General features: G+C 45.9%; 2 protein-coding genes across 2 annotated transcripts in view; one reads left to right on the plus strand and one right to left on the minus strand.

Moving 5' to 3' along the window:
- RDH10 (retinol dehydrogenase 10) overlaps nucleotides 1–10933 on the minus strand; it is a 29307-nt gene extending 18374 nt beyond the window's left edge. The window contains exons 1-2 of the mRNA XM_062188361.1: nucleotides 10558–10933; nucleotides 8738–8973 (exon numbers count right to left, since the gene is read on the minus strand). Coding sequence (XP_062044345.1) covers nucleotides 8738–8973; nucleotides 10558–10846 — 525 coding nt within the window. The 5' untranslated portion in view covers nucleotides 10847–10933. The remainder of the gene's footprint in view (nucleotides 1–8737; nucleotides 8974–10557) is intronic.
- Nucleotides 10934–12412: 1479 nt separating this feature from the next.
- On the plus strand, nucleotides 12413–15601 carry RPL7 (ribosomal protein L7). The gene is made up of 7 exons (XM_062188362.1): nucleotides 12413–12511; nucleotides 13294–13399; nucleotides 13694–13860; nucleotides 14322–14459; nucleotides 14569–14678; nucleotides 14988–15197; nucleotides 15511–15601. Exons 1-6 carry the CDS (start codon nucleotides 12498–12500, stop codon nucleotides 15194–15196), a joined length of 744 nt encoding a protein of 247 aa, XP_062044346.1. The 5' UTR covers nucleotides 12413–12497; the 3' UTR covers nucleotide 15197; nucleotides 15511–15601.
- The last annotated feature ends 1896 nt before the right edge of the window (nucleotides 15602–17497 follow it).

Below are 17497 nucleotides of genomic sequence, written 5' to 3' on the forward strand. Positions count from 1 at the left end.
AATTTTAGTTTTAGAGCATTTAGGGAAAATGGTCTCTGACAGGTGTGAACTTGAGTTTTAAGGGAAATGACAAAGTGAAAAAGAAAAAGGGATTCAAGAATGGGCCACGCTGGGTAAGCTCATCAAGTAAAAGATGTAGGCATCTGGCATCCGCAGCAGTGCAGAAACCAGGGATGCAGGTGACTGCAACTGGCTGACCAGGCAAAGCAAGGTAAACCTGATTAAATTCTGAGGCCATATTCTGCCAACCCATATTTCTGAACAGCAGTACCTCAAGGAAGTGTTAAATCATAATTCAAGAAGTTTTCTAAGGCTTCCCTATCACAAGGGCCAGCTGTGTTTCACCTACTTGTTAAACATTTTCAAAGAAAAAAATGAAACGCCTCTGTCCTTTGGCTTACTTTCTGATCACACGGGCAGGAGCCTCTAGGTTGGTTGATGGAAACTTGAAGGGGACAGTTCCTTGGAATAACTAACCACTATATTAACCTCTAAGATAAGAAATCACTAATTAAACCAAAAGAGATTAACACATTTTAATCTGATCCCTGGAGTTACAGGCTCAAAACATTGGATTTAACTCATTGAACTGAAGCAGAGAATAATTCCTTATTTCTTAAGGACTATTAAATTTTGTCATACCCCAAAGATTAGTTACAAAAGGCCCTTTCTCTTAGGAAAACACTGGTGGTGTGTTTAGGAAACAGGATATAAATCCACCCTGCCAGTACACCCCCTAGTGGAACTTCAGTATACTACACTTTGGGGGTCCAAAAACATCCTGGGTACAGGTAGAGTATTCCTTATGTGAAATGTTTGGCACCACAGTGTTTAGGATTTTGGATTTTCTCAGATTTTGGAGTACTTGCAAATACATGATGAGGTATTCTGGTATCTTTGGAATAGGACTCTAGTATAAACATGAAATTTATTTCTGTTTCATACACACATACACACACAAACACCTTATAAACATAGCTTGAGGGTAATTTTATTTAGTATTTTTAATGTTGCTATGTTTTGACTGTAATCCATCACATAAAGTCAGTCAGGAATTTTCCACTTGTGGCATCACGTTAGTGCTCAAAAAAAAAAAAAAAAACACTTCAGACTTAGGAGGGTTTCAGATTTTCAGATTGAGGTGCTCAATCTATATTCATGACTTACACAGGCTTGAGGGTTGTAAGCGCCCCACAGTCACGTACCTCCTACTTACTACTGAGCATACCAAAAGCAAGCAAATAAACAAAGGATGTCATCCATACATGTGTCTGGATAGGCAGCTATATGGTTTAGACAGAGGCAAAAGGGCAACTTATTATAATTAAAAGAGGCCTGATCTTCATTTCTTAAAGAATTAAAGCAGAAATGTTTTAATCTGTTAATATTCCTTAACTCAAGAAAAACCTTTAAAAAAAAAGTTTCCTACTTAAAGTCTTTCTCTCAAATGAAATTATTAAATTGCTTGAGGGGCATTTTTTCCAATAAATCAATTCACTGGAATTTCCCAAAGATCTAGAAAATCTGAAAAATGATTAGAGTAAAAACAAACTTAAGGGAAAGGAAGGAACCAAGAGAATGTGAGCAGTTATGTATTTAAACACGGGGTTTGTATCCCTTCTCAAGGCCCAGTGACCCAATCCTGCAATGAATGGCTAAGGACTCTGCCAGGGCACTTTCCATTCAGTCTTTCTGAAAAACCTATTCAATCAGTGTTAGCATTAGCACAAGCTAAAGAATGCTTCCACTCTGACATGTCCTATAGATTAATTTCTACTTGGGCAGATAACGGATAAAGCCCTGGATGTAGAAATAATGAGGAAGAAAAGAACAAATACCAACTCTGCTTTCAGGAACTGAGATAAATAGCATAACTTGGTCCATGATCAAACAAGAAAGGGCCATTCCCTGAAGCAGTGATTTGGTGACTAATCCACAGGGGCTGTCACCTTAACATATAAAGATACTATTAAGTCAACAGGAAAATATCCTCAATTGGTGTTTTTCTTTTCTCAGGAGTAGCAACACACACTTTCTTGTGTATTAAACTTCTGTTGTCTCCAGTAAAACAGGACTGGAATGGCAGAAAAAGCAGAGGTTCTTGTATGAAGCATGGGCACTCAGGGCTTTCTCAGGACACAGGAGTTGAAAGTACCCAGGGGACATCCTAAGTGCTGTGCTGGGAAGGCAGGTGGAAATAAGCTGTGGATGGCCCAAGATGCCATGCTAATGAGCCTGGACTTCACACAGTGAGCAATATGGTCATGCAAGGGTTTAAGCAGGCATACAACAAACTCAAGTCTGCTTAGATAATCCTGGGCTGGAGAACAAAGAAACCCAGAAGCTCTTTGAGTCCAGGCAAGAGGTGATGTAGGTGCATATAAGAAGGTGGGAATGGACAGGAGGGGGTCAAAGTACATGTTGGCAAAATAATGCTTAGGATTTGGTGACCCACAAAAGTGTGCAGGATAGAGAATTGAAGATAAGGCTGATATTTCCCAGTCTGCTGACTGGCTACAGCACGGAATGCAAAAAGGGGAGTCAGTTCAGTCTTGAGATATGCTGACTTTGGGTAATGTGTGGGGAGCCAAGACTATTGTGTGAACTGGGAACTGTCCTAGAAATCATAGTTGAAATCATTGAAACAGGTTACCCAGCCTGATGTAGGTACGCAGTAAGAGGTATGAGCACTCAAGACTAAAGAGTTATGACATTTCAACGTTGGAGAGGCTGGAGGGATTGGGAACACAGGAAGAACAGCAGAAGGGTGGTTTATCACCACTTGAGTTTCAAGGAGAGGGTCAAGAGGGTCAAGTTCTGCAGAAAGATCAAGCTGCAAACTGGATTTGGCAGTGAGGGAAACACAGCTATTTTCTCATATAGTTTAGAAATTATGCCATTATTAACTTAGCAGTATTTTCTGAACAAGCAAGATAATCTGACACAGATTGGGACATATAGCAAAGATGTTCCCAACATCTTTTTCATATGCTATAGCATCTGGTTCTCTGCTAACAACTGTAATGTGACATGACATTTTATCATGCTATACATTTTCATTTCTAGTCACAGTAGATTTGGGCTCAGCATGTGATATATCAAACACAGAAACTCGGAGTTCAAAGAACATGTGACCCTATTTAGTGCACATTGGAACACAGTCCCCAATATCCAAGCAGTTGCTATCAACAGATGTTCTCCCCCAGTTTTCAACCATAACCATGAAAGTTAGTAAGAGACAGTATGTTTACCTCATGTCAACTTACAACTCCTTGTAAGACATAAGAAGTCTTTATTTTTAAAACTTGCAAATAGGCCACATATTCTGTTTTTAATAGCTATTCTGTGAGCTGGGGAAGCATTACACTACAAAATATTTAGCCTTACAATTCTTAATACTATGGCATAGAAGACCAAGTATTAGACAGTTTTATATGAATAATAGCTTATAAATGATTTTCAAAAAATTGTGAACCTAAGAGGACTTGAGCAAAACTAGATTCTCTAACCAGAGAACAGAGGAATACAGTAAGTGAGATTAAAAACCAGTAAATCACATAGGATCTTAAACATTAATGATTAGGGACCATTCATGAGATATTAGGTACAACCGTGGCACTAATGTCTTTAAGTGCTACATTACTCAGATCTAGCTGGTGGGCTTTTACTTTTCCTGGATGGATTTTAACTAAATAGACTTTAGACATTTGGATATAGATAAATGCCTAATTCAGTAATTAGTATTTTAAAACTGTGAAACCTTTTAAGTTAAGTGGTCTATTAATTAACTACCAATTATCTTGTCTGACTACCATATCAATAGAAGTAAATTACTGACTAGCTGTTTGACAGATTTAGTCCTCTGCCACACAAAATTTCTTCAGAACATAAAAGGCTTGCAGTTAAATGCTTTTGCTTCCCCCTTTTGGCTAATCAGGGATCAATTTGCTACTCACGTATAAAGGCCACATGCAACTCTGGTCAAAAAGGATCTACAGATAAACTTCAGTTTTTTTTCCAAATGGCAAGCTAGGATTCTACTCCCTCTCAAAAAACAACAACTGAAGCAATCTTAGTATCTTCTATTCTTTGGGGGGGGGGGGTACAAGTACACTTTCTCAATGGAGGCCAACTTTCCATATTTCAAAGTGGAGAGATATTTTCAAATTTTCAACACATCTCAACAAGATATGAAGAAAGCCTACGTGACTGCTTCCTAGATGCTAAAGCACATGATACAGCACCCACGGTTCATAGTCTGTCCTGTTTCATTGCACAGTATGCTGATTAGAACCTACCCAAGTCTATCACTTTTAGACTGGTAACCACAAGAAAGTTCCTGGGATGGTTGCTGCTGAGACTTGGGAGGTGAAGTGTCATAGTGCACTGGAAGGCTTGCGGAATAGAATAATGCCAGGGGTCATAAACATTTCCAAAGTGTATAGAAATGGCACATGGCTGTGAACCAAAGGACTGATGTAAGGATCCTCTCTTTGAGGCCTGGGCATTGAGAAATATGAATGGTTTCCACACTTTCAATTTGAGCTTGATTCAAACTGGCATATCAATGTTAGACTTCTCAAAGTTGCTAGCCACAGTCATCAATGAGCAGAATTAATACTCTACAGTAAAAATGAGCATACTGGTGGGGCAGAAAGAATGGAAAAGTTGCATAGGAAACTAAAGATTACAAACAATAATGAATATGAGACAGCTCCATTTTAAAATTTACACAACTTGAGTTATTCCAATATAATGCTTACCTTTTGAAATGCTGCAACATGGACCCGCCACGTGAGTGGTCTCTGAATAGGTTATCTCCTAAATACTTAAGCAGGAGCCTATTACATATTATCAAATATTTATTGAGATGCCAGCGTGGTGACATAGCAAGTAAAGTCACTGCCTGCAATGCCAGCATCCCATATGAGTACCAGTTCATGCGCTGGCTACTCCACTTCTGATCTAGCTCCTTGCTAATGGCCTGAGAAGAGCAGCGGAAGATGGCCCAAGTGCTTGGCTCTGTTACCCACTTGGGAGATCTGGAAGAAGCTCTTGGCTCCTGCCTGACCCAGCCATGGCTATTGGGGCCAACTGGGGAGTGAACCAGTGCATAGCATATCTCCCTCTCTCCTGTTCTCTAACTCTGACTTTCAAATACAATTTTTTGAAAAAATTATCAAGTGAATTAAGAATAGAGTTCTGTTCCAGGCACAAACAGAAGTATACAGACTGCCTTGACTGTTTCTATTTACTCTGGGATGCAGGACGCAATATACACAAAGTAACACCAAAGAGTACACATTAGGCACCAAAGGATGGGGATGACTTCAAATGTTGCCAGAAATTAATGGAAAGAAAAAGAGAAGCCATAACCACATCATTTAACTGCAGATTTGCTGGAAAACAAGGAGCTGGACAAGATGGTCTCTAGGATTCTTCTATTCTGATACCCAAAAAATGCCAGGATGGCTGGAGTAGGGAGGAAAGGTTAAATTGAGAACTTGAACTATGCCTTAAAGGCAGATGGAGGCTGGCGCCGTGGCTTAACAGGCTAATCCTCCGCCTTGTGGCACCGGCACACTGGGTTCTAGTCCCGGTTGGGGCGCCGGATTCTATCCTGGTTGCCCCTCTTCCAGGCCAGCGCTCTGCTATGGCCTGGGAAGGCAGAGGAGGATGGCCCAAGTGTTTGGGCCCTGCACCCGCATGGGAGACCAGGAGAAGCACCTGCCTCCTAGCTTTGGATCAGGGCGATGCACCGGCCGCGGCGGCCATTGGAGGGTGAACTAACGGCAAAAAGGAAGACCTTTCTCTCTGCCTGTCAAAAAAAAAAAAAAAAAAAAAAAAAAGGCTAATAGTCCACCTCTCCATCTGCCTAACAGTTAAGCACCTCTTGGGATGCCCATATCCCACACTCAAATGCCTGGGTTTGACTGCTGATTCCAGTTCCAGCTCAGGCTCCTGACTCCAGCTTCCTGACAACATGGACTCTGAAGGCAGAGGTGATGACTCAAGTAGTTGGGTTCCTGCCACAGCTGTGGAAGACCTGGATTGAGGCCCTGAACAGCCATTGTAAATTTGTGGGGAGTCAATGTGAATGTGAGCGCCCTGTCTCTGTCTTTCAAATAAATAAATAGACCTACGGAATGAAGGAAGAGGGTGTTCCAGGCAGTAGCACGAAGAATGGTTTGGAAGTGGGAACACCCACAGCTTTTCAATGAGAGTCTACATGGTTTTCTATTTCACTGTAAATGACTTTAATTCTGAGTCAGGATCAACATACTGTTATTTTATAAAAAGACATTAACTGCTACTTTACAGTTTTGCTTCAGATGATCTGTTCAAACTGGACAAATCTGTGCTCAGCTGATTTACTGTTTTGAATGTATGGGGCAAGTTCTCTTCCCTACCCAGAAACAGTCAAAAGACACACTCTATTTTTTTCTAGAAGGAAAGCAGCGCAGATACCACCAACATTTTCACCTCGAGGGCTACTGGAAAGGAAATGGAATTCAGGGGTCTCTGAGCAGCACTATGTGGTATGCCTTCTTTTAAGCTTCAGTGGCTAGATCTCAACTTCTCAAAAGATTTGTAAGTCTCGGCAAAAAGTCAGAAATTCCAACCCCAAAATGAATTTTCTGACTCAATATTGAAAATAAATTCTTAAGTTTAGATGCTTAGGGGAAAAACAGCTGGAGAATTCAGGAGCCTCCCATATTTTAATATGAAGTGACGTCATTACTGTCAAGGCTTCCAAGAACTCCCTAAATTGTGTGTTAAGCAACATCTCGTAGCACAGTGAGGGCTCTAGGAAGGTGTATGTTCTTCCTTGGTATACAGATTGAGTTGCAGAACAATTTTTCTCCTAGAGATCTGATTCAATTTCCCCTTGTTTTAGAAAGTATCCAATTGTTAGAAGTATAGCATATTAATTCAAGTACACTTTCAAAGCTGAGGCATTTACTTTATAATAGCTAGGGAAGATAGGCTGCTTTCTTGTTATATTCAATCACAGATTGTATGGGGTTTCTTTAAAGATCTAGTTACATTTGAGATTTTTTAATTCAGCAAAATAATCACAGGAGAAAGCAGGCAAGATTACTAAACTCCAGAGAATTTGATGCAGGTAAAAGTTTATGGTTAGGCAAGGTTGCAAAATCTCAGTCAAAGGTTACTGGAAAAAAACAAAATCCTGGTGTATGGTGCATAACCAATGCACTACTGACAGCAGTGTATCTGGTTAAGGCTGTCGAGTCAAGTAAATCACCTGGAATTTCTATGGCAGCTTCATCTTTACTAGTCTTCTGTACTCCCCCTGCAGTTTGCCTTTTATTTCAAATGGTAGTTGTTTGTTCTACTCAGAACCACAAACATACAAGACTCCTGATGAATTGTACTGCCAAGTTTATTCAGTGGGCCTGGCCTCTGCTCACCTAGCCGACCTCTGTGCTATTTGCTGCCGTTCCTGTGGACCCAGGAGCTGCCAAAGTTTTAATTCAGTTTCCTACTCCCAGTGCATGTAGCCAACATGCACTTACATGCATGTGCACACACATATTTATGTTCTCTCAAAGTGGATGTGGTCACCCCCCCCCCATTCATTTCAAACAGATATGAGTTAGCTCAGGTCATTTATATGTTCATTTCTAGAGATTTGGAAATTACATAAAGCTCATGTTTTGAAATAAAACAATAAAATAAGCTTCTTCCAGGATCAGAGAAAAGGTTTCATGGTCAAAGAGCAACACTGGAATAAGTACTTCTAAAGCCAGATTAAGTTTTTAAGCAGTTGCTAAAAAATTAATGAGGTTTAATGTGACCTATTTAGGAGAAACAGTTCTTTGTTGTGTTCTATTACAAGGCTAATCTGCCTATGGGGGAAAAAGAACCCTATCTCCTTACCCCTTCATTACTGGTTCCTACCTGCGCATGAAAAGTAAAGGGGAAATACAACGAGCAAGAAAAGCATACGGTGGACAATGCTGTACAGTTAGATGGGAGACTTTCATACTGACCCTTAGTGAAGGTTAAGTTCAGCTGCAAAACTGGGTTCACTTCTGCCCTGCCCCCCATCCCTGGAGGCTGTGTTAGCTCTGAGGACCAGCTGACATTGCCTCAATCCCTCACTCCCGGGATCCACCCGCCCCCCTGCTGCCGGCCCCATAGCCCTGTCAGGAAGATGCTGTTCTCATTTGAGAGACATCTTCCATGATAAGCCAGTCTTGAGACAACCTCTGATCCAGACAATGCGGTGGAACCTTGGAGATGGTCAATGGATGCTCAGTGTCTGCCAGGGTGGCCTGACCACTCCCAGCAGGCCACAGATGCTGATCTCAGAATCTCTGGCACTTTCTAAAATGTGGCTGAGCAGTAATTTGGAAGTCTAAACCTCGACTTTAGGAATTCATAAGAACAACCAAATGTTTTATAAACTCAACAGAAAGTAAAATAAACAAACCCAGGGTTTTATACTCCCTCTTGTTATTTTTATGGCAATCTTTCAAACAAGTTCAAAATGTTCAGTCTTCAACCCTCGCAAGAAAACGGAATTGAGGAGGGGGGATGTAGAAAACAACTACTTAATAATAACCGCTGTACACGGTAATTCACCATGGGGAATAGCTAATTAGAAGGAAACTCTGTGTTGAAACAGTGCAGGTGGCTCTTAGGCTGGCACTGAAGCCTCACTCCTTCTCACCGAGGAGGGCCCAGCAATAAAAAGGACGGTTCTATTTACCCAGAAGTGGGCGTGGCAGTTGACCATCATGGTTCTCTCAATGAGCTCATCAGGACACTCCAGCAGGTGATGCCCAGAGACCACACCGGCATTGTTGACCAGCACTGAGACCTCGCCAACCTCCTTGCGGACCCTTTCGGCCGTCAGGTAGACGTTCTCCCTCTTCCCCACGTCACAGGTGTAGGTAAAAACCTGTAAGTTACAGTGGGGCAGAATTTCTTCCTCGCCGTTCCCAGCTGTCCTCAGAAGAAAGAATAGAGAAAGGGGGTGCAGAAAGTGAGTTATATGGTAACCCGCAGGACACAGATCACACACAACAAAAACACTACAGTGAGCTTCAAATTTCTAACACCGTAACGCTTGCCAATGACTGAACTTCCAGCTGCCTTCGTCCCTCCAAAGTCTCTGGGAATTACAGCAATTTACTGGATAGCTCTGCTTCGGGGAAAGTCATGTAATTGTGACAAGCCCAATACAAGTGGACCACATGGGATCAGCCTGCTGGAGCTAAAGACACCTGCAAAGAGCTGATCTCAGCCCAGAGAATAACACACACACACTGCACACTCGTCTTCCTTCCTCTCTCACTTTCCCTCGCTCTTTTGAGAAATAGTTCTTGATTTTAGTATGAGTACCCTCCAAATGGAAACTAACCTCAAGGCTCACCGAATCAAAATTATAAGAATCTGAATTCATCCAAAGCCAAGAAACTAAAAAGTCTCTCATAAAAAAAGTAGAGGACACTGTTTTGTCCTTAGAGAGGGAAGCTGACGCTCCTAAACAGGACCCTCACAAATCAAGTTTACAGGGAAATATGCAATCTTACCGCACAAGAACTCAAACATTTCAAAAACCAAAATCTCTTCCCTGGAAACGGAATACCCTTATCTTTCCGGTTTTGGCAGAGAGCACAAAAGCGTATCTGCCACCCAATTGAAAATCTTAACATGTTCAACCTTAGGCCAAAAAGGCCGGTGCCAGTAAGTGGGGTGACAGAAGATCAATTTAGGGGAGGCGTACTACTCAAATCAATCTTCTCCCCTAAAGTCCAGTGTTTGCCTTGAAAATGAAAATTTGTCAAAAACCAAGAGCCATTATCAAATTTCCTGAAGCATTATTCATGATGGGTTATTCTCCGCTTTATCTTTTTTTTTTTTTAGATTCAGGCTAGTTAAAGCAGGCTGGGGTGACCAAAAAACATGGCAAAAATTTACCATGTGGCTTATAAATCCTTAAAAGCACCTTCTCTTCAGAGGCAGGGCATCTTTCAATCAAGCTCAGGGTAAGGGCACTAAAGCACTTATTGCTGGTGAAACAATGTAATTATTCCCCGCCCCCGCGGCCCAAGTTAGGGTGAAATCCGCAACATCGTCCGAGTCTCCGCGCTTCGGACACGGACACACACGCACACGCACACGTCCGACGAGCCTGGAAGCAACTTCCCGAAGCCGCTCGAGTTTCCCATCGCGTCCATGCAGGTCACCGAGCCATTCCTCCAGGACGCGAACCTGCCGTCCCCAGTTCCCTCTGCCTTCCCGGCCCCCGGCGGGCCGGGAGACTCCAGGGTCGTCCCCCACCCCCGAAGACGCGGGACCTCTGACGGACTGGCTTTGGCACGCTTCCCCCCGCACTCTAACAGGGAGGCGATCGTGCTCCTTTCCCAGGGGGCACAGTCCACTCCCTTCCGCAAGCACGGTGGAGGGTGTTCCTTTCCTCGAGAGCCGGGCGGACCGTGACAGCGGGGTCCCGGGCCCTCGGATCCGGGCGCCACGCGCGGGGCGAGGTTCGACCCAACAATGCCGGGCGCAGGTCCGGGTTACCTTGCAGCGCCGCGGCGTCCGCCGCCTCCAGGTCGCGGTAGATGTGGCGCACCATGCCGGCCGTCTCCTCGTTGCTCTGCGTGTTGATGTCCCAGAGCACCAGCAGCGCCCGGCGCCGGGCGAACTCGAGCGCGAACAGGCGGCCCAGGCCGCTGCCGGCGCCCGTGATGAGGCACACCTGGCCGGCCACGCTCTTCTCCTTGGGCCGCACCAGCCAGCGCGCCGCGGCCAGCACGAACGCCCACAGCACTTTAAAAGTGACCACGAAGAACTCCACCACGATGTTCATCGCGACGCCCAGGTCCCCGCGCCAGTCCAGCGCCCGCGCCCGCACCCACCCCGCGCCGGGCAGCCCGGCTCACCGCCCCGGGGCGCTTGTCAGAGCGCCCCGCGCCCACCCCCGAGGTGCCCGCCCGGCCGGAGTGCGCGCGGCGGCGCCGCTCCCTGCTTGCGCGGGGCCACTCCCGCCAGGGATCGGCGCGGTGGCCCCGGGCTGTGCCCGCCGCCGCAGCCGCCCGGCTCGGCGCCTCCTGCTGGCGGCCGCCCGCCCGTCCGTCCCGGAGCGCCCGGACGGCCGGTCCCGCTGCAGCGGCGGTGACAGCCGCCGAGTTAGGCGACGCGCGCTGCCCTCATGGCCAAGCCGCCGCCGCCGCCGCCGCCGCCGCCGGAGGGAACCCCTCTCAGCCCGGGCGAGGGGTGCGCGGCGGAGACCGCACGGGCCGGCCGGCCGCGGCAGGAGTTGTCAACTTGACGCAAGTTGCGAGAGAGGGTGGGAGAGTGGGGTGCGGGGCGGCGGAGAGCCGGGAAGGGGCGACTCGCTCAGCGTAGGCGAGCGCTGCCCAACGGCTTGCAGCTGCCCCCGCGGTCTCGTGTGCCCCAGCCCTCCACTCCCCGCGGCTGTCACTCGGGCACCGGGCTCGGCAGCGCAGCTCCAAGTCGGAACGCTCCCGGCCGCCTCTGAGCGGGATCCACTCTCCGCGCTATATAACCCGCGACCGGGAAGAGCCGGCGGCGGCATCGGCATCGGCCCTCCCTCCGCTCGGCCCTCCCCGCCCCCGGGCGCACCCCGCCCCCGGCCCAGCCCCCCGTCCGCGGAGTGGCGCGGGGCAGCCCCTCTCACATGGCCGTGGCCGCAGCCGCCAACTCCAGTCTCGCCTCCCTTCGCGGCTCACGCCCCCTGCCGTGGGCTGCCCTGGCCTCCGCCTCCCCGGCCCAGCGGTCGGCAGAGTGCCGGCCATCCTCCAGCCGTCCAGTTTTCGCTTTGCTCGGTCTCGTCAACCGGGGTTGGGGGGGGGGGACTCCGGACGTCGCCGCCTGCAATCAGGCGCTGCGGAAGACAGCCCCGCAGGCTGGCGGAACGACGAGAAGGACCTCGCGGCGCGGCTTGGGGGTGCGGTTGTCGGAGGCTGCGGCTGCCAGGAGCCAGGAGGCGGCCAAACGGGATTCCGAGTCGCAGCTGGCCGTTTGGGACGTGTCCCCAAAGGCTCTTGTCCTGGCTGGACTCACCAGAGCGGCGGCTGCCTGCAGTCCCCGGCAGGCGCGCCCCCCCCGCCCTGTGGAAGATGAAGTGATGCATGCTGGGGTTTGTAGTTCGCAGCCCGGAAGCGTGTGATTTGAGTACATTGTGGGAACACGAGCCTAAGCCTGTCAACGCAGGCTAGGGATTAGGACCCCGGTAGTCAAGGTGTCAGCACTGTTTGCTCTCGGATGGGTTAAAAAGTCTAATCAATGCACATATTTTTGCCATAGAAAATTTACCCGAAAGTTGACTGAAAGAGGCTGCCTGAGGCAGTTCTAAATTTAGCGTCTGCAAAGTGGGTTCTGAGTTCTGGGTTCTTTTCTGGCTTATACTAGGACAGCTATGAATTCTGGGGCTTCACTCCCGCAGTCTTTAAGTGGGCAGTGCGCATGCGCTTGCTTCCTCTTTTCCGGCTGGAACCATGGAGGGTGCCGAGTAAGTCCATCTCTCTGTTCTGCAGGATCCTTCTCCATCCCCGAAGCCAGAAGCGTTTTGTCTCGCTTCTCCCCTGTGTGACTGTAGCTCTTACCATTGCCCATTTGTGACTCCGTTTGTGACGCTCTGTGACACCAGAGGGGACCCCAGGCTAGGGGTGGGATGCGAGCGGCCCTTGCGCGGAGGTTTCGGAGGTGCCGGGAAGGAGGTGTAAAGGCAGAATGTGCGGGGGAACCGGCCGTGGAGGGCCAGCCCTCCGTGGAAGCGCTTTCGAGGGGTGTTCAGAACCTCCGGATTTTGAGTTTGTCCTTGGCTGGCGCTCGGCCCGGGCGGTCCTACCGTGTGGCGTGTCTTTCGGCGTCTGGGGCTCGAGATGGAGACTTGAGCCAAAGTGTGGTTCAGCGATTCCTGGGGAGTCCTGGGCCCGCTTCTGAGAGTCTCGTGGTCGTTGTCTTTTAAGCAGTTTTCCAGTACACCGCGTCTGCTTACTTGTCTGGACTTTTAATTTTTTTTTTAAACTACCCTCCGAAGGCACGGACAGATGCCTGGAATTGGGTTTGAGGCGTTGCCACGTTTGTAATTGCCCTCGAAGTGGGCTGTGTTAAAAGTGAAAGTTAGCGGCGTGCAGACAATTCAAACTCTTAACCTGTCCTCACTCCGCAGTGACCAGCGACAATTGTTCTGTCACACAGCAGAGTGCTTGGTACGATGGGGGTCCCGGGGTAACGGGAGAGCCGGAAGGGTTTAAGCTGTTGATGATCTCTGTTTGCTAATGATACCAGAGAGAAGAAGAAGGTTCCTGCTGTGCCAGAAACCCTCAAGAAAAAGCGGAGGAACTTCGCAGAGCTGAAGATCAAGCGCCTGAGGAAGAAGTTTGCCCAAAAGATGGTGAGTCAATTTTTGAAAACACTCAACATCCAAGATGCCTGGTGTTTGGAATTGAGAATGAGTTGGCCACTTCTTAATGAGACTTGATTCCTTAACGGCTGTATCAAGAAGTTGCTTAGCTTCCTAATATGAATGGTACTCCCAAAAGGAGGTAGTATCTGTCTTTTTGGGATGTCATTGCTTGGTGAGCAAGAAATAAAATCTAAAGGCAAGAATTGCCCCCCCCCCCCCACCGGAAGCTGGTGTAGCTGATTGTGTTTAGGAGCCAAAAGTCATACGTGTCTGATTTTTCAGCTTCGAAAGGCAAGGAGGAAGCTTATCTATGAGAAAGCGAAGCACTATCACAAGGAATACAGGCAGATGTACAGAACTGAAATTCGGATGGCGAGGATGGCAAGAAAAGCTGGCAACTTCTACGTCCCTGCAGAACCCAAGTTGGCATTTGTCATCAGGATCAGAGGGTAAGTTTGGTTTTTACTGAATTCTGGTTTTAAAAGAAAGGCTATGCCATTCCAGCATAACTTACATTGCTTCTGGGAGTGCCGATTCTGAAACACTGGACTCACAAGTGTTGGGGTGGCTAGAAGAAGAGGGGGTGGTGTTACTTCGGTTTGGTGCTGGTCCTGAGCCCTGATTGAGCACAGGAGGGCTTCAGTGTTATGGCGTTAATTTCAGAAGTGTGATGATGCAAATATTCTAATGAGCATACAGAAAAGAGGTGGCAGAAAATGTCAGGGGGAGGGGCAGTTCTAAGGGGTAAAGGCATGTGTCCAGACACTGCACTTGTGGGAGATTGGAGAGTAGTTCATAGAGTAAATGCAGGTGCCAGTGTCTAGGCGGGACTTGTCTGAAATCATAATGGTTGGTTTCTGGTTCTCTGCTGGTAAAAGCCAAGTGAATCTGTTGGCGCTTTTCACTGCAGTATCAATGGTGTGAGCCCCAAAGTCCGAAAAGTGCTGCAGCTTCTTCGCCTTCGCCAGATCTTCAATGGCACCTTTGTTAAGCTCAACAAGGCCTCGATTAACATGCTGAGGATTGTGGAGCCGTATATTGCATGGGGGTAGGTCTGCCTTTTCCTTTGTTCCATTGGCTGTTTAGAAAGATGGATTTTAGGTGATTTAACAATGAGCTTACTCTGGGGTCATTTATGTCTGCTTTTCCTGCTTCAGGTACCCAAATTTGAAGTCAGTAAATGAACTAATTTACAAACGTGGCTATGGCAAAATCAATAAGAAGCGAATTGCTTTGACAGATAACACTCTGATTGCCCGCTCTCTTGGTAGGTGTTCTGTGTTTGGGGGGGAAGTTTGGTATTAAGAAAGGTGCTTATTTTCTGTTTTCTTGTGGACCTACATTTCTCACCATTAGGAATCTAAATGTTGTCTCTACAATCCTTAGTTAAGTCTAAGAAAATTTTATTTAGGATTTTGTTGACTTGTGAGTAAAGCCATGTATTTATTTACTGTTTTTGTATATTTTAATTTTAATATTATTGATTAGCTTTTATCTCACAGCCTAAAAATGTGTTTTTTGGATGCCTTAAAATCTTTTCAAACTTGAATAACCTTGAGTACCTTGAAAATTTCAGGTAAATACAATATCATCTGCATGGAGGATCTGATTCACGAGATCTATACTGTTGGGAAACACTTCAAGGAAGCAAATAACTTCTTGTGGCCCTTCAAGTTATCTTCTCCCCGAGGTGGGATGAAGAAAAAGACCACCCATTTTGTAGAGGGTGGGGATGCTGGCAACAGGGAAGACCAAATCAACAGACTTATTAGAAGGATGAACTAAGGTGAGATACTGCATCCAGAGAGAAATGACCTACATAATAGGGTAAAAGTGGGAGTCTTGATTTGATTCTATATATTAACGGGAATGTGTGGATGCTGGGGTTGGAGGGAGGGGAAATCAGCTATCTTTTGATTACTGTTCGTTTAGTTCTTTTTTCCCCTTGAGGACATTTCTGGAGGGGGAGAGAAGATCTCTTTAACACAAAAAAGTGGGTAAATTTAAAAACATAAGCTAGATTGTTACTGCCTAACGATTCTGTATTCGTTCTTAGCTACTAGGGTGTTAATAGGTGTGTTTTTTTTTCTCCCTTTCAGGTGTCTCCTATGGTATTTTTGTAATCTGGTCAGATAATAAACGGCAACTACAGTCAAATTGAAATAAACTGTTGTATTGGTGACTTTGTCAGCTTGCCTTTGTCTTCCCTTAACTATTGTGGCAAATCGTGGTGTGTTGTAGAATTGAACTAGCAGCCCCTCACATGCAAAACCAGGGTACACTTTGTATTGTGTGGAAAACCTTGAGTTTTTTGTCTTATTTAAAAAATTTAATTTTTCACCTTTGAATTAGGCTGTGAGTCAGATTGGAAACTTGTCTTAGAGGCATTTGTGCATAATTTGTAGGTAAGGTAATAAAAGTCAACATTTACAGAAACAGTAGCTTTGTAAACGCCTGCATAAGTGTGTTATTTTCCGTTCCTTTTTTTGTTTGTTTTTAAATTTATTTGACAGAATTATAGATAGAAAGGTCTTCTGTTGTTCACTCCCCAAATGGCTGCTATGCAGCTGTGCCAAACTGAAGCCAGGAGCCAGGTGCTTCTTCCTGGTCTCCCATTTGGGGCCATCCTCCACTGCTTCCCCAGGCCACAGCAGAGAGCTGGACTGAAGAGGAACAACCGGGACTACAACCCGGCGCCCATATGGGATGCCAGTGCCGCAGGATTAACCTAGGGTGCCAGCCCCCTCTATTTTTGTTCTTGTTTTGCATCTTTTGTCCATGTTTAGGTGAGCTATTAGAAATTCCATTACATATTGTAAATAAGTAACAATCATGCATGTTATTTATGTATTTCACCTATACTAGTGAACTGAAATTTTTGAAGTGCTGAGTGTAACGGGTAGTTCATACAATGAAAGAATTCTTGTGATCCTTTGTTGATTATGCTGTGGCTCAAATGCACTGTGAAGAGTGGAAATTGCCAAATACATTTAGGAATTTCTTTACATTTCTTTATTCCTGGTCTTTGAAGCTGTTTTCTGGGTTAGTGTGTTTTGTCAGTGAATTCTGTAAAGTCGTGTTAAATGCCTGTAAGTGCTGTGTTTTGTCAGGAATTTATTGGCTGCGCTGTTGGGTCAGAAAATACATAGTACATGGATCTCTTTAAGTGGAGCCAAAGAGCTCAAGGTTTGAAATTTCCCATTTTTTACTTTGCAGATTTTAAAGAAAGTAGTCATTACACATTTAATGTACTGAAAGGTATTTATAGCTCATGAGGTATTAATCTGGTTTCCATGTTTCAGAGGAATGATGAGTGCCTTCAGTGGCCTTTGGGAGATCAGAATTAAAAACAGCTAGTGTGGAATAGTTACACAGTTGGCATAATGCTAACTATGTAGCTGTGGTTGGGCTGGATGAATAAAATGTTAAAAGATATCACTGGGATAGAAACAATATAGAAGTGGCCCTGTCTACCCAGGTGGGGGTATTTATTTAGCAAAATAATTTCTTTAGGCAGTTCTAGGTTCACAGCAAACTGGAGTAGTGAGTACAGAGGATTCCTGCATACTCTGTGTGTAAGTAACCTGCTGTTGACCCCTGGCTTTCCCAGCAGCACTGCTGTGGTACATTTGTTCAGTTGGTGAGCCTGTGCTGAAACCCAAAAGTAACAAAACTTCTTGAGCTGGTGAGGGGTAAGGCAGTTCTGTAGGCCTGTCTAGGATGAAGAAATGGACAAAGTGTATTGACTGCAAATCCTTCCAAGTGGGGCTTGAGAGTGAGTAAATGTGGGAGAGTGCACAGATCCAGGATTGGCCTGGAGAACTAGGATACCTAGGCACTTTCAGGAAGCGGTGATCCATGGGGAAAACAGCATAGTGTCTGTTTTCTTGGGGAGAAGTTGGAGCAGGAGTCAGCGGATTAGAAATAGCTATAGGAATGTAAAGCAGGTTAACGTGTTTTACAGAGAAAACCACTTTTTTTTTGAAGATTGATTTATTTTATTTGAAAGGCAGAGTTAGAGGTCTTACATCTGCTGATTCATTCTCCAAATAGGTACAACTGCCAGAGCCAAGTCGATCAGGAACC

Source organism: Lepus europaeus, chromosome 4 (assembly GCF_033115175.1).
Source record: "Lepus europaeus isolate LE1 chromosome 4, mLepTim1.pri, whole genome shotgun sequence".
Taxonomy (NCBI): domain Eukaryota; kingdom Metazoa; phylum Chordata; class Mammalia; order Lagomorpha; family Leporidae; genus Lepus; species Lepus europaeus.

Bases quoted from the DNA above. Each gene is read 5' to 3' on its own strand.
- RPL7 (XM_062188362.1), top strand. The intron at 13,400-13,693 runs GTGAGTCAATTT...CTGATTTTTCAG, and splicing joins AGAAGTTTGCCCAAAAGATG to CTTCGAAAGGCAAGGAGGAA. The intron at 13,861-14,321 runs GTAAGTTTGGTT...TTTTCACTGCAG, and splicing joins TTTGTCATCAGGATCAGAGG to TATCAATGGTGTGAGCCCCA.